The sequence below is a fragment of the Hyperolius riggenbachi genome, chromosome 5 (assembly GCF_040937935.1).
Source record: "Hyperolius riggenbachi isolate aHypRig1 chromosome 5, aHypRig1.pri, whole genome shotgun sequence".
In the NCBI taxonomy this organism is placed as follows: Eukaryota; Metazoa; Chordata; class Amphibia; order Anura; family Hyperoliidae; genus Hyperolius; species Hyperolius riggenbachi.
This window is the reverse complement of record NC_090650.1, coordinates 119,272,028-119,298,900: the sequence shown is the minus strand read 5'-3', so window position 1 is coordinate 119,298,900 and position 26,873 is coordinate 119,272,028. Positions and strand designations below refer to the sequence as shown.

The following is a 26,873-nucleotide window of genomic DNA, read 5'->3' as shown; positions in this document are numbered from 1 at the left end:
GGGCACAACGTTCCTCATTGGTGCAATATTGTTGAAGAAGTGCCTGTTACTGAAACCATGCCTGACACCGGCCAGGCTTTAAAGAAGGGAGGCCTGAAGTTATGTTGTCGCCAATCATCTTCACTAAATATCACTGTTTGCCCAAAGGAGAAGCAGCATGAGAAAACCTGGGTGTTGTCAAACAACCTTTATTTTCCACCTACCACAAAGTGCTGTTTCTGGAATGGTGTATCATATAATATATGGCTTTCAGCAGCCATATTTGAGGTGCTAGAATGATCATATAAAGCCAGAAAAGAAAATTGTACCACATTTCACGATTTTTATAGGTTTCTAAAAGAAAAGTCTACATTACTTTTAGACTGAACCCTTAAAAGTGAAGTTGTATGGAATCTGGGTTTTGGAAATTGAGTATAGGATGCACATAAGAACAAAAGTACACATGTAAAAACAGGTGCTGTGAAATTCTGTGGGAGAGTGGACACTCATAACTGTGTATGACCACTGAGGGCATGAGATCACATAGACAAACCATTTTTATCAAAACAGTTGTTGTTCTTCTGAAACTGACACTGGGTTTTTGTTTTTATATAAAAGTTCCTTTATTGAGTTCTCAAAGTCAACCCGAGGTGAACCTTGGGTCAAAAGAAACTTAAAAACTAGAGTCCCTAATGGTGCCCAAATTTGCTGCTTTGCTTTCCCACACCTAGAAATCATAGCTGTGAAGAAACTTCAAGGTAAGATGGCATCTAAGACCTTTTTAAATGCAAATATAGAATTTGCCATAACATCTTATTGTGGTAAGATATTCCTTTTAGCTTTGTACAGAGACAGATAAGCACTCAGTGATGATGCAATTGTAGGACTTCTCACGCATCCAAATATACCGTTGTAGAAGTAAGAATAAATGTTTTGTTGCCTCTGCTCAGTAGCTGTCTAATAAGTGCCCCAGAGTTAGAAAAAGAACTATGAAGTTGATTTATTAAGCTGCGCAGGAGTGCAAGCTCAGCGCACGCTATGCTGCGTTAGCGCAGCTAGCGTGCGCAGGTAACGTATGCTCGTTCTTTCTAACTAACAGCCACTCCACTGAACCCGCCCTGAACCCTGGCGAGTCTGGTGGCGTTAATGAACATGATCTCAGTGCTCTGATTGGCCCAGTAGGCTGTCACTTGCTAGAAGTAGTGAGCTTAAGTTACCAGCACACACTAGCTGCACTACTGTAGCGTAGCGTGAGCTAAGCTCGCGCTCCTGTCATTAAGATGCGCTGTTTTAGCAGTGCAGCTTGATGAATCAACCTCAATAGTTCATGTATTATATCTTCCTCTGCTCTCAGAAGTTGTATTCTGCCAGGAAAACGTTTATGGCTGTATTTAGCTTATCAGTGATGTTTACTATATTCCCAACAAGGTACCAACAAGACAGAAGCGGTCACTTCCATGGCTAAAAATTAACTCTTTCAGGCGCCAAAATAAAACAGCCTGGTTATTAATATGTTTTGTAATGTACATACACATGTTTATCTCATCATGTCACCTGTCACCTTGGGTACACTTTAAAAGGCAATGTTGATACATTCCAATATACAGAAGAAAACAGCTGGCAGGCACTGGCAAAAGTAACGCAATTTACTGTACTGCACTATGAATGTAGAGGAGAGCCCCAGGTGGACAGAACTCCTCCATACATTACACTTTCAGCCGTTTCACAAGCAGCACGCACATCAGAAGAGGTCATTTACTATGAAAGTGACAAACTATCTAGAGATCTTAAAGTGGTTAATTGCCCTTTTACACATATGACAATTCCGACTGACATGCCTTTACAGAAAGGGTCCTACTTCTTTGTGGACCACAGCAGTACATAAAATGATTCTTCACTAACAAATTATTCTAATAGTATTAGACATACTCCAACTAACAAATATGCTGCACAGTATGCTATTTGCTCTTTTAGAATAGAATTCATTTTAATATTCCACTCCAGAATACTATTGCAATACATTTTCTTACAGATACTGAAAGTATATGGCAATATAAGTGGTAGAGGACTTAGATAATGAGGACAAAACACCACAAGGGGCATGTATCTAGAGAGGTTCAACTACTGTAGGCAATAGCAGCACGTTTCTAAAATGGTGCTAGTCTACCTGAGGAGACCCAGCAGTAAATCTCATAGGGACCAGTTCTCCAATCACAGCACCTCTACATGTGGGAGTAGTTTACTACACCATCTGAAAGCTAAAAGTTCCACAGGGTCCTGCCCACCCAATCACATTAGCGGAATTTCCCTATGAGGTTTCCTGCTGGGTCCCCTCAACCAGACTAGCGCCTCTTAAATTAGCAGTACTGTTGTGTAAGCCCTAGGAAGAGATGTCTTCCAATACTAGCTCCTCTGAGCAAGCACCTCCAACAGTGGTGCCTATATGCACACGCCTACTATGCCTAATGGGAAATCCAGTCCAGATTTTAGTTATGGTCCCCTTTATTTGGTTCAGATAGCTGCACTGCAGTAAAGTTGTCTTTTTTTCTGAACAAGTAGAAAAAGTTGATGTTTTACCTTCCACTTGCTCAGCACATCGCACTCTGGCTTTCTCTCGCATCATCTTTGGAATAAGGACATCTGTTTCTACATGCCGCAACAGAGAATCATCTACAACAAAACAAAAAGATTTCTGTTAGGGAGAGGCTTTGAGCATAAACTACTCCTAGGAAGTCGGAGAAGTTTTGGCATTCAGTAAGCAGAAGGTAACTCGAGGAAGCCAAAAATGAGAAAAGTAAAGCTTAAGGATTTTATTACTTTGTCAATGAGTTGGAATCAATTTTCACCTTCTTCACTGACTGAATCTGTTAGGCTTTATTTTGCTTTAAGACTCCTGCACCCAGATAATGCGCTAGCACAGAATAATGATACCATGCACACATCATAAATACCTACAGGCTAAATAACTCTGAAACAAGACTCTCCAATAAGGGACAACGAATCGTGAATATAAATCAGTTATAAGATATGGACTCTGTTAAAGTGTGCCTTTCAGAGCTTTTTAATTTATACCAGGCATTAATTTTACGTTAATTTCCATAAATATTCAGTGAAAAATGGTGATCGGATATTATTCACAGAGAGATTAATTAGTACTGATACATTCATAATGAACCGGGCTTTCCACATTAACTATCCTATGAAAAGAAAAGTAGAATACTAAGTACTGAATCACACTTTGTGTTTTAAATCTAATTCCTTTATAAGATAATTAAATGATCAAACTTTGCTGGTAGAGGTGACTTTATAACACTCTCGACAATGGACCTCTAGAAGCGTATGTAAACTTCTGTGGAGCGAAAAAGCAATTATCCAGGGGCACAAAATGTACATTGCAATGCACTGAGCAAATATTATTGCACTTGCGTACCTCTGTCTGAGAGACAGATGAGACAGCTGCTGTGTGACAAGTGATGAGCGCATGAGAGGAAGAGGTACTGAATGAGCGCACTAGTTATTACACCAGGGTTGTGGTAAAATAATTTGAGACGTGCTGTTTAGTGAGTAGCTACTCATAATGAAAATTAAAATTAGATAGCATTGCCCGCGGCAGAGGAGGGGGGGGGGGTTAACTTACCTATGCCGCTGCCTATAGCCGCTGCGTTCCACTTGCGGTCCACATAACTCCACTATTTCCTCCTTCAACATTTCAACATTTTACTGTTGGTGTGGATGAAAGGAGGTAAGTACAAGATCCTGCACATCGGCGCAGTAAAATTCATCCACTAAAATACTCAGTTTCACTTTTCTAGAAGTTTGTGCACTTTTTTTTTTTTGCTTATCTCCCTACATAGAACTTGTGTCTGTGAACCTGTGTTTGTGGCACTGCATCTTTTGTCCATATATAGCCCTGCCCTGACCTGCTTGCACCCTTACTAGATGGGTATGTCTTCTACACATGCAGGCTTTAAGTGACCTATACTGTTCTAATGCAGGGAAGGAAGCATAGTATAGCAAGTCCAGAAAACATCCCATCTTTATCAATTGTGGAATTTCAGTACATTTCAGGGCTCATAGAAGTAAAAAAAAAAACTGGGCAATATATCTACGCCCCACGGGAGTATTGTTCTTGTTCCAAGGGCGTAGATACTTGTCTGTGTGTTTGAATGAGCGGCGAGTGCGCATGCACGTGCACCCGTGCTCGCCCGCATGACCGGCAGTTACAGGAGAGCTTGGTGAATGGGAACATGTTCACACTAATTCAAGTGTCGGATTTATGAATAATCTCTGCTGTAGCCAACAGCAGAGATTATTCATTGGAAAACTGTAAACCCCCTTTCTGTCCCCACAGTTACTATAATAAAAAAAAAAAAGCCAAAGTGACAGAATTTTAAAGTCAATACATACATTTTTACATTAGGGACTCATTTTTTTTTAAATACGGATGCCATGAGGATATATTATTGTTTTTGTGGGGGTTTTTTGTTTTGTTTTTTGTGTTACAAGGGATTGTAATAATAATAATAATAATAAAAAAATTACAAAATTGAAAGAATACACCTTAAATTCCATATACAATATGGTCGCTATACATTGTACTAGGGACATAATTAAAAAAAATTTAATAACCAGGACAAATGGGCAAGTAAAATGTGTGGGTTTTAATTACAGCAGCATTTATTATTTTAAAACTATAATGGCTGAAAACTGAGAAATAATGATCTTTTTTTTTCTTTTGTCTTATTCCCTTTAAAATTCATATAAAATAAAACAATTCTTAGCAAAAAGTACCACCCAAAGAAAGCCTAATTGGTTGTGAAAAAAATAAGATATATATCATTTTGGTGTGATAAGTAATGATAAAGTTATTGGTGATTGAATGGAAGGAGCGTTGAAATGTAAAAATTGCTCAGGACCATAAGGGAAAAAACCCTTAGTGGTGAAGTGGGTGAAATGAATAAAGCAGAGAGTCTAAGTATCCTCCATTCCATCAACTAGACAATCAACACATAAGTTATAAACACAGATTGGATTTGATTTAGCTCACAAGAATAAAAATTTATATATAAAAATGATTAAGCAATATATAGACTTTATGCAACCATTCTAAAGATTAAAATTCTCAAGGATTATCTAGAACAGAGTTTGACAGCCTTTTAAATAAACTATATTACCTCAGATATATGTAGAATTACTGTATATCCACTCTAAGGATGTATAAATATGTTTAAGGTACATCTCTACAAATAAGTTAGAAAGTTTGTACTTAAGATTAAGGTTACTTACAACAGGTTACTATGTATAAAGTATTCATTTGTCAAGTGTAATAATATGTCTTTGACATATATGTTTAAAAATATTTTTTGAAAATACCAATAAAAAAATATTGAAATGTAAGTATCCTCCATTCTCCACTGCAGCAGAGTTCCTAAGCATGTGCTGTAATTCCTAGGTTCTCAACGTGTGGTACGTGTACCCCAGGGGGTACTTCTGATGGTTCCAGGGGGTACTCAGGCTTGATATACTTAACCAAGAATAACACATTTAGAGTTTTGGAAAATGATAAATCTCATTTAAACAACACCAAATTAGTGTTTTAGCAAATTAAAAGCAATGGTAAATGCTTGGAAATGGTTTAGAACCAGTTATCATGCACTAGGATTAAATATATACTTGTCAAGTGGTACGTGTGAAAATGTTTACAATTCTAGGGGGTACTTGGTGAGTACAGAGTTTTAAAAGGGGTACATACCGATAAAATGTTGAGAAACACTGCTGTAATTAGCAATGTCTGCAGTGTGAATTTGGATTCTGCAGCTAGCTGTAGCAGGGCTGACTTCCATTCCAGGGATGATCTGGCAGCCCATGCTATTTTCTGGCTTGCTTATCTGCAATGCAGGTCTTGCTATTATGGTTGCTGTTGGTTGGACAAAGGGTAATACATAGGAGGCTTGTACTTGCCCCATGGCTTAAGCAAGCTTTGCAATCATGTGAAAAACACCCGTGCTTTTAATGATGATTGGAGACATGGATTGTTGAGCCAGCTGAAGGCCTCCTGGAGAGTCTGTCTGTTTGCGTGTGTTTGATTGATTCTGATGCCCAATCTGGGTGTGGCTCTCAGTCTGGTCCATAAGCATGTCTCAGAATTAGCAATTTTTGTAGTATTCTCCACTCCTGCCCACCCACCGACACTTAGTGTCAGTCAGGTGTTTGCAAATGCAGATGCAGTACAAAAATACCTGAAGTCTCTTCAAATAAATTGTTGTTCTGGAGACCACACCACAGAGGTAAATGGATGCACTGAGGTAAGTGGCTGCTATGGAAGAATGGGCTAACTCCAGGATTCAAACATCAACAAAATAACCCAGAAATGTAATTCCCATTACCCCAACTCCCCTACATACTTGTGAGTTGAAAGTGCAATGAACTGGGTGGGCTATAGGCACTACACAGTCCCAGTCACTTAAGGCAAGCATAGTCCAAAGCTCCTGGATTTTCAGACTCTTGCCAGGTCACTCTAAAATAACTAATCAGTGATAATTCTCACAGCTGCCAGATAGTCCTCAACTCCAAAGGAAATGTTACAGTTAACAGATAGAGCAGAAAATGATGACTTAATTATCACATAACTTTTACAAGTAAGTTTACCCTGGCTTACTTACAAGGTGACCCAGATCCATTAATTTTCTTAAAGTGCGGAGTCAGCACAACCCATCTAATGTAAGGTTGATCACATTCATTCCTATATTGCAACCTATTTATTACTTGCATGCTTTAAAACCTGTGTCTGTGAAAATGAAGATGAAATAAGCGTACTAGCAGAATGTGTTGATTAGAGAAAGCTAGGAGATGATAATGAAATTAAACTTGAAGGCTTTAAAAGGAAAGTAAAATCATATCTTCCCACATAGCAAAGCACTTATAGAGCCTGGTGAACAAACAAGTGTGTTATGTCAGTCTACATTGTGGTCTGCCCCACTGGATGCAAGTAATAGGAATAGGACTTGGCATCCCACAGTGACCAAATTATCAGATTTCCCCTATATACTTATTTCTATGCCATACATATTGTATAAAAATATATGTACTGCGCAATTTTATATTAACATAAACAGTCTGCAAATTAAACCAGATCCCTATAAAAACCTGACCTTATTGCCAGTGACATACAAAGCAAAGGGTGGTGGACGCAGTTTGCCCCAATCGTCGCCATGTGAGGTGGCACATCACACATTTGGGCCAACCCTCCAGATTTGAGCCAACAATGCTAGGATTCTGCCCGCATGGCTGGCTTATCGTCAACCCAGGCAATTCTTATTCTCCTTGAGTCTCAGTGCAAAGCTCAGGAAAACAGATGAAAAGGCTGGTAGATATACTTAATACCTCAATAGGGATCATTATAATGAAGAGGGCACTAATTAAGACACAATGAAAGAAAAATGTTAATGAAGAGGGTACTTATGGGGGGGGGGGGGGCAATATATTGTATTAGGCAATAGAATGAAGAAAACATTAATGGTCAACATCATCAACAATAGTACAATAATAGCCGCATAATAATCTTAAATATTATAAAGACTGGGGCTTCCATGTATCAGATTCGTTTGTCCAGCATATCTCATATAGGCTTTATGAGACTGAGGTCTTGGAATGTTGATCTAAGGTACTGATGCTCACCAGTACAATGTTGATGCTTTTGGGTGGTGGATAAGGGAGAGCATGTGACTTTTTTTGGCTATTAATTTTTTGTTGCTGTTTTATAGCTTTGTAGCACAACACACAGCAAGCTGCAATGCACTGTGTGTTCTGACATCAATTCATTTCTTTTTACAGTAATTTGTATTAGATTAGGGCTCTCTTCCACTGAAAATCTCAATCAGCATCACAGACTCACGCATGCCATTGGCTAAAAATTGAAGCGCATTGGTGGAAAAAGGGTATAGCAATCACAATGTTATTGAGGTGCAGTTGAGAGTGGCAAATTGGGGTGTTCCTAAAATGCAACCAGTGTAAAAGGGCCCTTACTGTACAACTTCCACGGAATCCTATGAATTAGCTAACCTTCACTATCCTATATATCAGGGGTCCCCAAACATTTTGGGTCGAGGACCGGGTCAACATACTTCTGACTGCTGGGGGGCCGGAGTATACTGATGATAGAGGTCTTTGCGGGCCAGACAGTAAAGTATACCCAGGTGACAGCCTGCAGTTCAATTGGACAGCAGTGTCACCTGATGTGGAATTTGATTGGAAGCCAGCGAATTACTGATTTCTGGCTTCATTCTATATGCAGACCACCAATATTTAAAGATGTAGCTGACTGAATCTATAATACATTTTTGTGTGTGGGGGACCAGTAAAAAAGCCTCAGGGGGCCACATTCAGGCTGCGGGCCTTAGTTTGAGGACCACTGCTATATATCAATCAGCTTTGGGGCCTCCATGATCCTGTTTTCAGTGTAATGGTGGTCTTTCCTGGAACCACTGTTAGCAGTTAGTACCACTGCACAACTGGGACACCCCACAAGATCTGCCTTTCTGGACAGGTTCTCTTGAAGTCCACAAGTAATCACAATGTGGCCCTTCCAACAAATCACTTTCAAACAAATCTGTTCTTTTGCTGCCTAATATATACCAACCCTTGACAGATGCCATTGTAACCAGATAGTAAAGGTTATTAACAGTGGCTGAAAGGAGTACTGGTTAAGGGCTCTGCCTTTGTCATGGGAGACCAGGGTTCGAATCCTGGCTAGGGTCAGTACCTATTCAGTAAGGAGTTCAAGGCAAGACTTCCTAACACTGCAGGAGAAACGTCCGACAGGAGAAAAGCGCTATACGACATATGCTTGTCAATGTTAATACAAGTGTCCCTGAGGATATTTGTCTGCCATTGGAATTATTTCCCTAAAACAGATGATCGTCAGGAGATCTTTGAATAGGCCACAACACAACGGAACATCGCCCTGCCAAACAAAAAAGGTGTGAAACCCGCACACACATCCACTCCACTGTCAGGATATCAGTACCAGGTACACAACAGGAATACATTGTAAAAGGCAACTTTTCCTGTGATTCTATTAATCTGGTATATCGGATCATGTGTGCTAAATGCCCCACAGGTATTTATGTGGGAGAAACTGGACAAACTGTGCGCAAACATATGAACTGACACAGGCATGCTATTAACAATTGCAAATCTGATCTCCCAGTCGCTACACACTTTCAACGGACACCGCTTCAATGATCTCCGGGTTACTGCACTGAGGGTGGCTTCAAATCATCCAAAGAAAGATTAATTGCAGAGACAAAATTAAAAAATTGGTTCAAAGATGTGGACAAAGGCTTGAATAAGGACAAAAAATATTCTATTCTTATGAGGTTGATGATATTTAATGCCATCACTCTATTAGCCTAAACAAATATTTCATCCACTCTGCTTGTAGCTAAAATATGTGAACTTGGCATTTACGATGCCTCTGTGACAGTCGGAGGATTGAGTAAACAAGGGGTCTTTTCATTAGTCATAAATCACCTAACACCCTCTTTAGACCCAATTTAAATGCTCTGTTTCATTTAAGATATCTTAACGTGTACCAGAGATGTTAAAGTAGCAAGATTTGATACTTACCCAGGGCTTCCTCCAGCCCCATAAGTATGTCTGAGTCCCTCGCCGTCCTCCTGCGGTCTGTTGTTCAGCCGCGATCAGCCCTGGTAACTGGCTTAATCGAGTCCAGTCTTGGTCTTCTGCGCATGCACAGACCTCCCGCTCATGCGCTAATAAATGTTATCAGTCTGCTTCAAAACTTCGTGGTATTATTTCCCTGTGACTGATATGAACTGCCTGACTTTTGTATCAAGTGAGTGTAACTGGAATCTACCCATTGTAGGCATTACTTGTTTGTCAGTATATACCAATATTGGAATTTGCAAGGTGCACATCAAATAGCTTACTACACACCATCATGTACAATGGTTTGATAACTCTATAAAAGAGCTGAAAAGACAAGGCCAAAAACTTGAAAGACTGTGGCGCAAATCTCAGTCCCCAGAAGACAAACATGCTTTAATCCTCCACTTGAAGAACTACCAAAAGGTAATCACCGAGAAAAAGTCTATCACATGAGATTGCAAATGCAGTTAACAAACCAGCCCAACTGTTCCGGGTTGCAAGGTTTTTCCACTGTGCGGCATGCCAAAAATTTAATATCCAGTCTTCAAAGGACCTCTGTGACCAATTTGCCCATTTCTTCTCAAAGTCTCCACTATACAGTACGCCATCCTACTTACAGCATCTGAGCCTAATATAGCGCCAAATACCATTAGCAGAGACAACATAACACCTTGGTCAAACTTCAAGGAAATTGATGAAGAAGTCACATCAAGCATCCTCCTACACCTCCGCCAAACTACCGGTTACCTGTATCCTGGCCCAACACAGTCATGTTGAAAGTTGTAAACTGTTCCTTACAATAAGGGATATTTCCTGCTTTACTGAAGGAAGCAATCATCAGGCCTTTCCTCAAAAAAAAATTCACTGGACCCAAATGCAATAACAAGCTACAGACATGTCTCTAACCTTCCCTTTCTGGGTAAGGTAAAAAAGCCGTATACCTCCAGCTAGAAGCCAAAATCTTACAAAACAACATTTATGACCCATTCCAGTGTGGCTTCAGGAAACATCACAGCACTGAAACTGTCCTCATCCAAATCTGCAACCACCTGCTCCTGGCAAGAGACAGAAGAGAGTGATCCATCCTGATACTGCTAGACCTTTCTGCAGCCTTTGATACAGTTGACCATGACATCTTGATAAGCAGGCTACAGGAATACTGTGGCATTGATGGCATAGTTCTTCAGTGGTTCCAATCCTTGAGTGGCAGAACCCAAAAAGTGTCTATGAGGCCCTTCCTGTCCACCTCTGTACCACTTAAGTATGGGGTGTCCCAGAGCTCAATCCTTTCTCCCCTGCTTTTCACTATTTACATGTTACCGCTTGGAAAACTACTGTAATCCAAAAACATGGCCTGACATACCACTGCTATGCTGATGACACCCAACTATATCTTTCCTTCAAGCCTGGTGTGACAGACTCAACTCCAACTATAAACGCCTTCTTAGGTGAACTACAGCAATGGATGAGTGACAACTGGCTGAGACTGAATGCAGATAAAACTGAAGTCCTTCTGATCGGAGGGCAGCGCATGACAACAAAATAACTTCACTTGCAGTCTTCACCACTGAGACACAGATCTACACAGCTCTGAGCATTTACGTAGCCTGGGACTTCCAATTGATGTGGTTTTAAATTTCAGAACTCACATCTCTGCTGTGGTGAAATCATCCTATTTTCACCTAAAGAACATCTTAAAAATCAAGCGCCTCGTCGCACAGAAGATCTGCCAACCTTAGTTCATGACTTCATTACATCCCGACTGGACTACTATAATGTGCTCTACACCGGCCTTCCAAAAAAGGACTTGTACCGCCTACAACCGATACAGAATACTGCTGTCAGACATTAACCAATCAACCCAGTCACTGCCACATAACACCAGTCCTGCACTCCCTTCACTGGCTACCTATAAAATGGAGGGTCCTATTCAAGATCGGCCTATTGACATTTAAATCACTACATAATCTGGGCCCTGGATACATAAAAGAAATGTTACAGCTACATAGCGATCCCTGCAATCTCAAATCCACAGATTCTAATAATCTAGTCATACCCAGAGACCACCAGAAAACTTTTGGTCCCAGAGCCTTCTGTCATGCTGCTCCTACATTATGGGAATTCCTTACCTCAGCAGATCAGGACAGCTCCATCTCTGGACATGTTTAAATCCAGACTCAAAACCCACCTGTTCAGATTGGCATTTGCAGAAATATATTTTTTGTTGTGTTATTACTTCCTCCTACCCAGGGAGGGTGACTGAAATTAATATTCAGGAAAATGGGTGAAGCTTACAACAGCCAATCAAAATTCAGCTATTGATTTTCAAGGAATATATTTAAATTGCTGCCATTTTTACACTGTTAATGGCAGAGGCCTCAAACCTGCTACAGTCGGTCATTAGGTGACTGGAGTTCAAATACTGAAAAGGGGATGGAGCCACAAACAGGCAGTTTCTTTAATTTATAAACTGCTTTCATTCTCACATTAAAAGGACCCCAAAGCTCACAGTCTTGGTCATTGACTGCCTGTGTGTCAAGGTTACAAAAAGTGGGCGGAGCCACAACAGCCATTCTAACACTGTTAGTGGCAGGGTTCTCTAACTTGGCACAGTTGGTCACTGGGTGACTGGAATTAATATTCAGGAAAGTGGGTGGAGCTTACAACAGTCATTCAAAATGCAACTATTGATTTTAATGTGGAATATTTAAACTGCTGCCATTCTTATACTGTTAATGACATAGGCCTCAAACCTGGTGCAGTCGGTCCAGTGTTCTCCCCAGGCTATTTTAACCAGGTGCCCCACCCGGCTAACTTTGGTGAGCACCCGGCTGTCATCAGCTTGCCACTGTATCCTTCTGCTATGCTGTAAGTAGAGTTGCGCCGGCCCTGCATTCCCCCATCGCACCTCACCCGGCTACTTTTTCATGCCACCTGGCTGGAAAAAATTTCTGGAGAGAACACTGCGGTCATTGGGTGGCTGGGGTTCAAGTTCAGAAAAGGGGGCAGAGCCAAAAAAGCCAATCAGATTTGTTTCATTTCAATGGAAAAATTGAAATGATTGATGCCAACTTGCCAAGGACTCCAAAGCTCATAAAGTTGTTCAATGAGTGACAAGGTTACAAAAAGTGGGCTTAGCAAACAACCAGTTAGTGCATTATAAAAGTGCTTAAAAACATTTACTAAGCAAAAAAACCCCAAAAAACATGCATGCAAGGTACATGGCAAGCAATAACTTTAAAGGGGTTCTCTTGCCAATATAAAAAAAAAAACTGACACTTACCTGGGGCTTCTATTGGCCTTCTGCAGCTGTCATGACCCGCACCGTCCTCCTACGATCTTCCGTTCCCCGCCGCCAGCACTGGGCTAATTATTCGTCTTAGCTAGACAAATAGAACTGCGGCTGTGCGGCCGTGGCCACACACATGCTCCCTTCCACGCGTCATCAGGAGCCTACTGCGCAGTACGAAGTTTTCTTGTACTGCGCCTGCGCAGTAAGCTCCCAATGACGCGCACAGGAGCGAGGCCACGCAGCCGCAGTTCTATTCGTCTGGTTAGACCAATAATTAGCCAGGTGCCATCGGCGGGGAACGGAAGATTGTAGGAGGATGGCACGGGACATGACAGCTGCAGGGGGCTGATAGAAGCCCCAGGTAAGTGTCAGTTTTTGTTTTTTTATATAGGCAAGAGAACCCCTTTAAAGGAGCTCATAAAGCTGAATCCCAGCCATCTGCAATTGGGCAACGTTCACCTGCTCAACAGCAGGAAATGTTGCTGAACCAATACTTTTACAGTGTGCAAAGATATATTTTTTAAAATGTTGTCTCCCTATCTCCATTATAAGACGCTACTAAAACCTGAGTATTCATGAGCTTTTGGCTCCTTGCCCTGAGCAATATCAACTCACATGGTCCATAATACTAGGGGACAATCTGCAATGTGGGCAGAGTGTGTGCAAAAAATCCCTCACCTTTTACATATGTTCTAAAGCCCTAGTCAGATATGTTCAGAAGGTTCATGCGTGGCAACAGTGGGGGGCAAGGAGGACACAAGAAGCCTCTGGACTATTCAGAGGCTTCCCTCTACCAAAGCAAGTAATTAATTTTTTTTATGGGCCACCTCATGTTCTCTTTAAAGGACAAGGAGCACATCCTTTCCTTATGCTAGGGGAGGGGCTTATGATGGAATCCAGAAGCTCAGGTCAAACAGGACTCATCTATTTACCTCAAATTGTCATCTCTTGTCTAAACACTTTTTCTGCCATTAACTGCTGTAACTGAAGAGCCCATTTTTCACTGCAAATCTCAAACACAAGTGCAAACCCGCTGCAATTCGATCATTTTTTTCCCCACAAACCTAACCCTGCCATTTTCAAGTGGTTTTTGTAGGTTTACATTGTACCTGAGACGGAAACAGTCTCAGGTTTTATAACTTACCTGGGGCTTCCTTAAGCTCCCTTGAGGCCGCTCGGTCCCTCACCGTCTCCCCGGGTCGCGCTCCTTTTTCCCCCGCTGGACGGCCCGGGAGCCTGGCCGAGTTGCCCTTCGTCATTGCATAACTACTGCGCAGAACTCTCCCAGCTATGGGAGCGCGACAGCGGCACGCACGCGCCCAAGCATGTGCAGCAAAGCGGGACTTGACCAGGCTACCGGGCTAACCAGCGGGGGACAGGAGCAACCCAGGGAGCTGGCAAGGGACTGAGCGGCCTCATGGGGGCTTAAGGAAGCCCCAGGCAAGTATGGAATCTGAGACTTCTTTAGTCTCAGGTTCCCTTTAAGTTAGTGTCACACTAGGGTGTTTCACTGCATTGTGTTATAACTTACTTATAACACAACCAAAAGCAACAATTGCAGTGGCATGCAAATTAAAATAGGCAAAGAAGAAACAGACTAATAAGCACCTCCATCGACTAATAATGTATGCGTCAACCTGTGTGGTTGTAGCAACACACTGCACATACTGCGTTGCAACAACAGAATCAGTTGCAGCGCATCGTAACTGATGAGGTGTGCACTCTTCACAGTCTTTGAATCACACAAAGGCCTTTTTAAGACAGACTCTCGTGCACTGGGCGGGCGCTTGTTAGCACTCAATACCGGCATGGACTGGCAGCCTCCACAGAGTTACATCTGAGCATAGCCGCAGCCATGCTCGGATGCAATAAGTCACAGTTCTCTGCCGCTGGGTAACGCCACTGTGTGTCAGCACTTAAGACGTGTGGTGTTACAACTGCTGCCATTCGGCTGCATTTAAATTGCACCCGAATGTCGCTCGTGGGTGACAGCCAGGAGGCTTGATTACAGTATGAAAATCTGTGTCCATTACAATATAACACACCAGTGTGAACATTTTTTTTTTTTTTTTTTTTTAATTTTCATGCTGGCATAGGTGAAACAATGTAAGAAGGGTGTACAGGACAGCTTTTTTTTTATTTGCTTTTGTTTGCTCTCTCACTGACATACACACGGTGCCCATACATTGGCAGATGGCCAGCAGATTCCACCATCAAATAGATCACTCTCTTATCAGGGAGGGATCAATTACCTGACGATGCACTGCACACAGGGCATGGCAGAGGCGGAGGCAAGAGAGGCTCCAGCCTCAGGGCGCAGTGTAGGAGGGGGCGCACTCAGCTCAGCTATCATTCCCCTATTGTGTTGGAAGCAGAGAGAAATAAGAAAAGGGGATGCATGGCAGTGATTGCAAACCAGATAGCTAGAGATTAATATTATTATTATTTAGTATTTATATAGCGCCGACATATTACGCAGCGCTGAACAATGTATATAACTAACTGTCCCTCAAAGGAGCTCACAATCTAATCCCTACCATTGCCATATGTCTATATTATGTAGTGTAAGTACTGTAGTCTAGGGCCAATTTTAGGGGAGCCAATTAACTTATCTGTATGTTTTTGGAATGTGGGAGGAAACCGGAGTACCCGGAGGAAACCCACGCAGACACGGAGATAACATACAAACTATTTGCAGATTTGCCCTGGCTGGGATTCGAACCAGGGACCCAGCGCTGCAAGACGAGAGAGCTAACCACTATGCCACCGTGCTGCCCAAGATTAAGGTGTTTGGGGCCCTGGGGCGCTTCTGGGGTGGGAGGGAAGGAGGGTGCATTTTGGTTTCTCAGCCTTGGGTGCTAGAGGACCTTGTTCCAGCTCTGACTGCACACTCTGCCTGATGGGCCCCCAGATCTGCTTCTATGTGTTCCCCTGAGCATTGCAGTGTTGGTGCAGGGCCTAGGCTCACCTGTCCCCTGGCATGCTCCGCCAGTGTTTTCACTCACCACGGAGCACCTGTACCCTATGACGCAATGGCACGCTTGCTTGTATGTGTGACATGATGACAGGTATGTGACCTCGTACATGTTGTCTAGTCACAGGTTACAGGTGCCCCCCGTGATGATGGAGAGAAGACACAGGACAAAGAAGGAGGCGCGCCAGTGGATAGGTGAGTGTGAGCACCACTACAACAATCTGCACAGCGCAGGGGGGAGGATGCACATTTTAGATCTTTGCCCAGTTTTATCATAATGATCAAATCTGCCGGGAAAACAAGTGAAAATTTAGTAATGCATGGGCATCTTTACAAGCACAGCACCAGAAACACAGCAGGCACAGCATTTGCACTTGGAAAAAAATTAAATTGCATTACTGAAAAGGGGGCACCACAATTGTCATTATCCTGGCGATGTCCTTGCGACTGGCAATGGTAAAAAGCTTCTGTTCTGTAGCAGTCAGTTGGAAGGGTGAGAGAGGAAACAGAATACTCTCACATTTTCTGACCTTGAATTATATAAACTAACCTGGATGCTAAAGATTGACCTTTCATGTCACCGGTCAGTTATACATAGTTATCATTACCGTATATAATACTATAGGGACAGCGCACAGCAGGGCTTACCCGCTTTGCCAGAATCCATGGTAAAGGACACCAGAAACCATGCCACTGAATGTTAGTTCCTAGTAGGCTAAAGGACCCTTGTGACATCACTTACTCACATGACCGCCGCGCACGTGACCGCTGCTACTGCAGGAAGAGAACGCTGGGTCGCTGCACTGCTGCCTGCTGTGCTGTGCTTGCTAAGTGGGAACAGTTCTGCTACATAACGCAGGCAGCTGACGCTGGGGATCGCCTCTGATACAAAGTGCTGACTGGAGGGGAGGGCTGCAGCTTGCGGTGGAGGCTTGAGACGCAGAGAACGCTATCTGTTGCTGATGTCAACACATGAAAGAGAGAGTCAGCCGTTAGCCCACAAGGAAGAGCAAAGGGGGGTGTACTAGAACTAGACCAACAGTTTAAGCGCAGGGGGATCAAGGGGGACTACTAAACCACCAGAGAAAGCTACACAAGGTGGACTACAAGGCCGCTATGAAAGGAGTATCATTGGACCACCAGAGAAAGCTATACAAGGGTACTACCAGAGAAACGTAAACAATTGGGAGCACCGAGGAAAGCTATTGGAGGCAGGGAAGTTACACTAGACCACGTAAATCAACAGACTACCAGGCCAAGCAATGAGAGAGGGGTCACTAGGATACCAGGGAAAGCTATACAAAGGTGGCAACTAAACTGCCAGAAAAAGCTCTCTGGAAGGGGGGCCAGTAGACTGCATGGAAAGCTATAGGGGGCTAGGATCACTAGTTTGCCATGGAAAGCAAAAGAGGGGGGCCACTAGAAAACAAGCTACAGCTGTGCATGAGTGAGAGAAACAACTAGACTACCTGGGAAAGCTATGCAAACCGGGAACTACTAGACTATCAAGTAAAAGGGGGGGGGGGGGGGTCTATACTAGGGGTAAGGGGGGCATTAGACCACAAGGAAGCCCTACTGATGGGGGAGGGAGAGAGAATACTAGCTCAGAAGGGAAAGCCATCGAAGGGGAATGGGGCACCACTAGACCATCAGGCAGAGCTGTACAAGGGGGCAACTAGACTGCCTGGGACACCTGTACAAGGGGGACTACTAGCCCCCCAGGGAAAATATACAAGGGGGTCACTAGACCACCAGTGAAAGCTATTCAAGAGGGCCACTGGACGAGTACATTTGAAATTGGCACCAGTAGACTTGGGCGCAGGATACAGCGCTATATGGCTGATCCTGCTACTGCACAAGTCCGGGCCGTTTTAATTACTATTCCCCCTCCAGGCCGCCATGGATAGTGGGGGAATGAAATAATTCGGCTTCCAGCGATTGCTGGAGGCCGAATTATTGTGTTTTTTAAGCAACTTTGGCTCTGCCTTCTGACGGAGCCGACGTTACTCACTGAGCGCCGCTATAGACTGATTCCCATTACAGTCTATGGCGGCGCTGGCTGCGCCCAAATCTAGCAGCGCTGAAAAGCACTGCTCCGCCACTGGACCATCAGGAAAAGATCTACTAGGAGAACAACTGACTAGACCACCAGGGAAAGTTATAAGTGGGGACCACTAAACCCTCAGAGAAAGCTATTCAAGGGAAGAGGGATCAAGACACTCCCAGGGAAAGCATCACTGGTTGGGTCGCTAGACCACCAGGACAAGCTGTACAAGGGCAACCAGACCATCAGGGAAAGCTGTGCAAGGGAGTGGGGGCACTAGCTCACAAGGGAAAGCTGCACAATGAGGGCCACTGTACCCAGGGAAAGCTGTGTAAGGGATGAGGGGGACCAGTAGCCCATTAGAGGATGCTATGTAAGGGGTGTGACTGCTAAACCCCCGGATAAAGCTATACAATGGAATAGGACCCCAAGGTAATGCTGTATAGGGGGTGCTAGACCACCAGGAAAGCTGTACAAGCGGGGAAGGGGACCACAAATCCACCAGGGAAAGCTATGTCGGGGTTGAACACTAGACCACAAGAGAAAACTACCTCAGTATATCTGTGCTTCCACCAACAGCAGCCACAGTCGATACATATTTCATAAAGAAACTGTCAGGCACAAGATAAATGTTGATTGATTTTTTTTTGGGGGGGGAGGCAGAAGTGAAGTTATAAAGAAGACCAGGCAGGGCACGGCTTCCACCTATCTTACAGCTGTTACCAGAGGTGTTTCCGAAGGCGGCAGGGAGACCAGTGCCATTCAAACATTTGTATCTCCACATTTCCAGCATGTATCAGTTTTCCCCCATCCACCTCCTACCCACTAATCAGTGTGCAATAGGCTGTCACACCGCCACTCACAGCTAGACCAGTTGGGGGCTGTCAGTTATTGGCGTCTTAACTCAGAACCCTCTCCATTTGAGACAAGAAGAGCTCTGGCCCTTGGACTGCACTTCCCTAAACCGTATACAATTGGATCGATCATCCGACCGCCTAATTCCATTAAGCCTGAGGAGATTAGAATTAACCATAAGAGTAGCAGTGTGCAGTGTTCTCCCCAGAATTATTTTCCAGCCGGGTGGCATAAAATAGTAGCCGGGTGGCATGAAAAAGCAGCTGGGTGGGGCGAGATGAAAATGCAGGGCAACTCTACTTACAGCCTAGGAGGAGGTGAGCCGATGACAGCCGGGTGGTCACCAAATCTAGCCGGGTGGAGCACCCGGCTAAAAGAGCCTGGGGAGAACACTGAGTGTGTACTCCAGGCACCAAATGGTGGACACTAGCAAACAGATACATGCAGGAAAACATATACTGTACATACACTCTTATGGCTAATTGTAATCTACTTTGGCTACATGAAATTAGGGGGCTGCATGATCATTTGAACCATATATGGGCTGGGGTAAGATGAAGTTAAAGTGGACCCAAATTAAAAATACAAGATTTCAGAAATAAAATCTATTTTCTAAATTATAATAATAAATAGCAGCCTTTTTTCAGCTGCATGATGACAAATATAAAATATTTTACATTTGTTGGAGGAACCCCTCCCTTCCTTTCAAATTGCCGGGATTTTTCCGGCAAACTGGTGGAGTAGATGGTTTCTGGCAATGGAGGAATTGCTAATGGCTGCCCCCAGTGTAACCCTAGCTATGAAAAGAGAAGGGTGAAAAGCATGCACTGAAATGCTCATAGGCTTGAAGGAGTGTTTATTTTTTTTTGTATGTGTCAGAGTGGTGCAACTAAATATTTTTAATTAAAAAAATGTTTGGTTTGGGTCCACTTTAACCCCCTTGGCGGTATGAAAAATACCGCCAGGGGGCAGCGCAGCAGTTTTTTTTTAAATTTTTTTTTTTTTAAATCATGTAGCGAGCCCAGGGCTCGCTACATGATAGCCGCTGCTCAGAGGCATCCCCCCAGCCCCGCCGATTGCCTCCGGCGATAGGCGAACAGGAAATCCCGTTCAAAGAACGGGATTTCCTGGAGGGCTTCCCCCGTCGCCATGGCGACGGGGCGGGATGACGTCAGCGACGTCGGGACGTCATTGGGAGACCCGATCCACCCCTTGGCGCTGCCTGGCACTGATTGGCCAGGCAGCGCAGGGGTCTGGGGGGGGGGCCGCGCGCCGCACTGGATAGCGGCGATCGGGCGCGCGGCGGCGGCGATCGGGGTGCTGGCGCAGCTAGCAAAGTGCTAGCTGCGTCCAGCAAAAAAAAATTATTTAAATCGGCCCAGCAGGGCCTGAGCAGCACCCTCCGGCGGCTTACCCCGTGTCACAAACGGGGTTACCGCTAAGGAGGTTAATACTAGAGATGGGAAGTCTGGATCTTTTCAAGGATTCGGATGATTCGAATCGGATCATTGAAAAGATCCGGATCTTTGAACCGAAGCTTTGAATCATTTTACTAGGAAAGCAGACTGGAGGGTGAGGGCTGGCTGCTGTGCAGCTGCTAACTTCTGCTGGCTTACTTGCAAGTGTGTGCTGGCTGGCAAATTGGCTGCTTACTTCTGCTGGCTTGCTGCTGATAGCCTGGCTGTCAGGCAGGCTGGATGTCTGGTGCAGCCTCTCTGATGCTGGCTGGGATACAGTAAATCTCGCTCACTAGTACTATTGCATGCTTGCGGGGGCGGAGCTACAAAACGTCACACAGCAAGCAATGCCTATTAACTCTCAAACCCGCCCCCTACCAAGATAAGCACTGCGAGCAGCAAATAGCAAGGCTGCCTGCTATGCAGTGCTAAGGAAGTGCCTTGCTATTGGCTGGAGGCACAGGATCATTTCCTTGGCTGTAATGAGCTGGAAGAATGAAGAGGCTGGCCGACAGGGACACAGGAGAGGGAGGAAAGAATTTGAATAGCTGGTACCGCCCACCATTATGACACTGCAAGCTGAATGAGGCACCCAGCGCAGCTTTTCTTAGAAAACAGAGCACTGTGACAGACATTGGGGGGGGGCTGGAACAGTCGGGGGCCCCAGGGCAAATGCCCCTTTTGCCTTAACGGCCCTGGCAGAAGCTGCAGTACCTGTTTCTTCCAGACCTCCACTATGAACCGAATCGTTCATTGTGATGATCCGGATGATTCGACTTACAAAAAAAATCCGGATCAAAGATCCGAATCGTTCATGATCCGGACAACACTAGTTAATACTCTTACCCCTTATACATAGGTATGGCATTGGCCTAGTCTCCTCCCCTTTGGGGATGGACTGAATACCCTGAATTACGGCCCCTTTGAGCTTTGATGGTACCAATCTCTAGAGGAGTAGCTCTAAATGTAGAAGGAGGCAAAGTTAGATGCCAATAATCAACAGATCCCTGAGATTAAAATTGGTCTAGCTGATGTGAGTGGCGGTATGGCAACCTATTGTACACTGATGGATGGCTAGGAGGTGATTCTGGAAAACCGATGCACATTGAGATACATATAAATGTGGTGTTACAATGAGCAAAAAGCACCAAACTCCCTGTCCCTTCAAGAACACCTCTGTTGATGTAACATATATCTGATGGACATCTTGATTATGTCACTGCAGAAAAGCTCTTGGTAAAGGGAGGATTCTGTTAGAGGCAGGAGTTCTGCTGAGGATATTACTGTGGGATGATCAGAGGTAAGTACGGTATTTCTGTTAAAGAGTAACTGTCAGGCTGCAGAAGCTAATTTAAACCTCTATTCTCCTGTGTTAAACAGTTTAGAAGGAAGCCCAAAAGCCATTAGTGAAGATAAAAATCTCAGTTACCTTTGATGTGTGCTTATCAGCAAGGCTGTTATTCTTAAGAAGACGCAAGCCGCATACCATACTGCAAAGCATTCTGGGGCTCTCCCCTCGGCTGCTAATGAGACGTTACAGCAGCTTGTAATCGCGTAGCACTGATAAATCTCGGGCAGAGTACACTGCAGGAGTCAGCTATTGTTCCTAGCCACATGGCTCATTAATATTCACTGCACACTGTGTTGTTCAAGTACAAGCTTATCTGTGATCAGGAAGCAGGCAGGACATGACGACACATTTGACAGAAAAACATGGAGCCTGCCATGAGCTGTCAGGAGCATCTATCTCTGCATATACTATATACAAATTCTGTGAAATCCAAACGTGGACAGTGAAATGCATATGTAATGTAAGTACAGCCAATCTTTAGCTACTGATATATGTGTTTATTTTCTCTGAGACCTTATACCTAACAGCTCCTCTTTAAATATAGAAAAAATAAAGTAATTTTTTTGTCTGTGTGGTGTATTTTTTTTTTTTTTTTTACTTAACACTTTGTGAAAAGGGATACATAGATACTCCTACACAGATGCAGACAGCTGGGGGACTTCTTGATATTAACCACTTAAGCCCAACTGGAGAACATTCTCATACAGTTGGGATCCCATTAATTGATCGAAGCCCCCCGCAGAAAAAACTGACATCCTCTAATCGGAGGCTGCGGTTTTTCTGAGTTACAAAAAGATCCCCAGTTTTCATTCTTCCTGGAAGCGTACGATCACGCTTTCAGGACTTTTTCACTGTGGCCATCTTGTAGCCAAATAGTAAAACTACACACACATCCATTTTTTAATAAATAAATACATTTTTTTTTACATTTAAAATTAGCTGTTTACCTCCCACACCAAAAATTACCCACATACAATTTTTAATACAAAAAATAGTTACCTAAGGGTCTGAACTTTTTAAATATGCATGTCAAAGGAGTATATTAATATAATTTTTTTAATTATGGGCTTGTAAATAGTGATGGACGCCAATTGAAAAAAATGCACCTTTATTTCCAAATAAAATATTGGCGCCATACATTGTGATAGGGACATAATTTAAATGGTGTAATAAGCGGGACAAATGGGCAAATAAAATACATTGATTTTAAAGAGAACCTTAACTCAAAAAACCCCCCATGAGTTTCACTTACCTGGAGCATTTACCAGCCCCCTGCAGCCATCCTGTGCCCTTGCAGTCACTCATGGCTCCTCCGGTTCCCTGCTGCCAGCTTCTTTCATTTTTGCCGACTGGGAGTCGGCCGGCCGCCATACGTACCTTTTTATGCATTCCCGCTGGTGCAGGAAGCTATCGCGGACATTAACAAGTACATTTTTACGCATTGCACCTGTAACAAGTAAAACAGCCTGCACCTGTAACAAGTAAAACAGCCTGGTTATTAATGTTTTGCACTGTACATACACGTTTATCTCATCATGTCACCTTGGGTACACTTAGAAGGAGGCTCCACCATTTAGTGGACTAATTAAAATCCTCCTTGGGGAGGGAAGATTGCTATTGATCTTTTTCAGTCTAATGGGGTGCTCCGGCAGTATGCTTGTGGGGGAATTAGCATCAGTATTATGGTGTTTGTCCCTGGTGGTGGCTCAAATACCCCAGGGGGCAACCCAATACCATTTGGGTGGTAGGAGGGGAGGTTGCATTCGAGGAGGCTCCATGTTATTTTTGCCCAGGGCCCCTTTGTGGATAGAACTGGCCCTGGAAAGGATGACAGTAAACCGGCTACTATGTGAACCGCTTCTCTGTACAGGAAGCCGTAGGCAACAGAAACAAGCATGAAACCTTTCCTGGCTCCAATACTTCCTCAATGCTCATCTGCTTCCAGGGAACAGACAGTCCCGGATGCTAATAAAGGCAAGGCATCCATGTAGCCCCATAAAATAATACTCAGTTCTTATATTGTATAAATGAAAGCCACTTCATGTTAGAATTAGAGTACTACGTTGCATTGAGCTGTTTGTCTAGGAGCAATGGTGATACACAACCAAGGCAACAGTATTTACTTGCGTACATCAGTCGTTAAAGGATACCCAAAGTGACGTGACATGATGAGATAGACATGGGTATATACAGTGCCTAGCACACAAATAACTATACTGTGTTCCCTTTATTTATTTCTCTGTCTGAAAGAGTTAAATATCAGGTATGTGAGTGGCTGACTCAGTCCTGACTCAGACAGGAAGTGACTACAATGTGACCCTGACTGATAAGATATTCCAACTGTAAAACACTTTCCTAGCAGAAAATGGCACCTGAGAGCAAGAAAGAGATAAAAAGGGGAATTTCTTATCAGTAAGGGTCGCACTGTAGACAGCCACTTACATACCTGATATTTAACTCTTTCAGACAGAGAAAGAAAAAAAGGAACACAGCATAGTTATTTGTGTGCTAGGCACTGTACATACACATGTCTATCTCATCATGTCACTTCGGGTATCCTTTAACCACTTCAGGATTCTGCGTACGCATATGTACGCCCCTGAATCCTGAAGCGGTTTCCATGGAAACGGCCGCTCCATGTCAGTTCACGGAGGGTGTCTCCGTGAACACCCTGCGAGCCTCCGATCGTGGCTCGCAGGGTAAATGTAAACAGGCGGGGAAGATCTTCCCCGCTGTTTACATACATACGGCGCTGCTGCGCAGCAGCGCCGTGACGGAGATCGGCGATCCCCGGCCTCTGATTGGCCGGGGATCGCCGGCATCTGATAGGCTAAAGCCTATCCTATCCGGCGCAGGACGGCTTTCCGTCCTGCGCCGCACACAGGGGACGGGAGAGGGAGGGAAGGCGGCAGAGGGAGGACTAGCGCTGCGGAGGGGGGCTTTGAGGAGCCCCCCCCCCCCGCTAGGCACAGCAGCGCGGCGGCGATCAGACCCCCCCAGCAGGACATCCCCCTAGTGGGGAAAAAAGGGGGGAAGTCTGATCGCCCTGCACGATTTCTGATCTGTGCTGCGGGCTGAAGAGCCCCCGCAGCACAGATCAGCCAAACCACCCGGTATCCGGAAGTGGTTAAAGGGCTGTGTACTTGTCATGTACTATGCGTCTATCTAGTAGGTGTAGAATATGCATGGCATAGAACAGAGTCTGTGTTGTGTAGCTGTTAACCAACAACGTGTTTTTTTCTTTTTAAAGGGAACCCAAAGTGAGTTTCTTTCCTTTCAAATAATGCACAATGCCTTGCACTCTCTGCCTCTAATACTTTAACCACTTCACAACTGAGGGGTTTTACTCCTTGAGCTTCAGGGCAATTTTCACCTTTCAGCGCTCCTTCCATTCATTCGTCTATAACTTTATCATTACTTATCGCAATGAAATGAACTATATCTTGTTTTTTTCACCACCGTTTAGGCTTTCTTTATGTGGGACATTATGCCAAGAATTATTTTATTCTAAATGTGTTTTAATGGGAAAATAGGGAAAAATGTGGGGAAAAAAAATCATTATTTTTTAGTTTTCGGCCATTATAGTTTTTAAATAATGCATGCTACTGTAATTAAAATCCATGAACTGTATTTGCCCATTTGTCCCGGTTATTACACTGTTTAAATTATGTCCCTATCACAATGTTTGGCGCCAATATTTTATTTGGAAATAAAGGTGCATTTTTTTCAGTTTTGCGTCCATCCCTAATTACAAGCCCACAGTTTATAAAGTGACAGTGTTATACCTTCTTCACATACATATTTAAAGAGTTCAGTCCCTAAGGTAACTATTTATGTATTTTTTTTATTGTATTTTTTTTTCTTTTTATTACCCAAAAAAAATAATTGGGGAGTATGGGTGGTAATGAGTTAATTTATAATGTAAAACAAGGTATTTATATATGAAAAATGTTTTTGGATGTAGTTTTACTATTTGGCCACAAGATGGCCACAGTAACTTTTTGTGAATGCGTCGGAAGTACGCTTACAGGAAGCACAATGAGGCTGGGAAACTTTTTTTTTTCACAATGATCGCGCTGCTTCTCATAGAAGCAGCCGATCATTGCTGGGGGCTGAGATCAACGTTTTTTCCCATTCATTGATCTCCGAGCGGGCGGCGGCGTGCACGAGCGAGCGGGAGCGCGGGTACTGATCAGAAAGATCACCAGGACTGCCATGCAACTGGTATTGTTTAAAAGGAAATAAATATGACAGACTCCATAGGTCCCACACTTCAGGTTCCTTTTAACCACTTGCCGACCGCCCACAGCAAAGTGGAGCGCAGAACGACTGCAATACGCCCATCGGCGGCTCGTTCTGCACTATCTGGCTGGGGATAGCTCGCTCGTTTGGGTCTGCCCACCTGCGACGTCAACCCACCGGCCGTTCAAAAGCACCGGTGGGTTGTTAAACCACAGATCGCCGCATAGTAAGCGTATAATACGCTTTGTAATGTATACAAAGCGTAATTATACAGGCTGCATCCTGCCCTGGTGGTCCCAGTGATTGAGGGACCACCAGGGCAGGCTGCAGCCCTCCCTCTCTGCACACACACACACTGATCTGCCCCCCCCCTTCCCTCTGATCGCCCACAGCACTCCTCAGACCCCCCCTGCCTACCCCCTAGATCCATGTTTGCACCCAATTACCCCCCTAATCATCCATCAATCACTCCCTGTCACTATCTGTCAATGCTATTTTTAGGTTAGGTCCTAAACTGCCCCCTGGGGGCTCCTGATCACCCCCCCCCCCCCGCACCCTCAGATCCTCCCCAGACCCCCCCCCCACCCTGTGTACTGTATACATCTATTCTTCCCTGTAACCACCCACTGATCACCTGTCAATCTCCACCTGTCACTAACACCCATCAGATCAGACCCTAACACGCCCCTTGCGGGCACCTGATCACCCGCCCGCACCCTCAGATCGCCCACAGATCGCCTTCAGATCGCCTCCAAAGTGCATTGTTCACATCTGTTCTCCCCCCTAATTACCCACTAATCACCCATCAATCACCCCTTCACCATCTGTCACTGCTACCCATCAGATCAGGCCCTAATCTGCCCCTTGCGGGCACCCAGTCACCCGCCCACACCCTCAGATTGCCCTCAGACCCCCCTTATCAATTTGCCAGTGCATTGCTTGCTTATATTCTCTGCTGTAATCACCTACTGATCACCTATCAATCACCCCGTCACCACCTGTCACTGCTA

At 44.2% G+C, this 26,873-nt stretch overlaps 1 protein-coding gene across 1 annotated transcript in view; it reads right to left on the bottom strand.

The window, feature by feature from the left end:
- The window catches only part of CMC1 (C-X9-C motif containing 1), a 91,508-nt gene extending 74,862 nt beyond the window's left edge, over positions 1-16,646 (bottom strand). The window contains exons 1-2 of the mRNA XM_068234453.1: positions 16,563-16,646; positions 2,557-2,649 (exon numbers count right to left, since the gene is read on the bottom strand). Of these exons, the coding sequence (XP_068090554.1) occupies positions 2,557-2,649; positions 16,563-16,581 (112 nt within the window). The 5' untranslated portion in view covers positions 16,582-16,646. The remainder of the gene's footprint in view (positions 1-2,556; positions 2,650-16,562) is intronic.
- Positions 16,647-26,873: the final 10,227 nt, after the last annotated feature.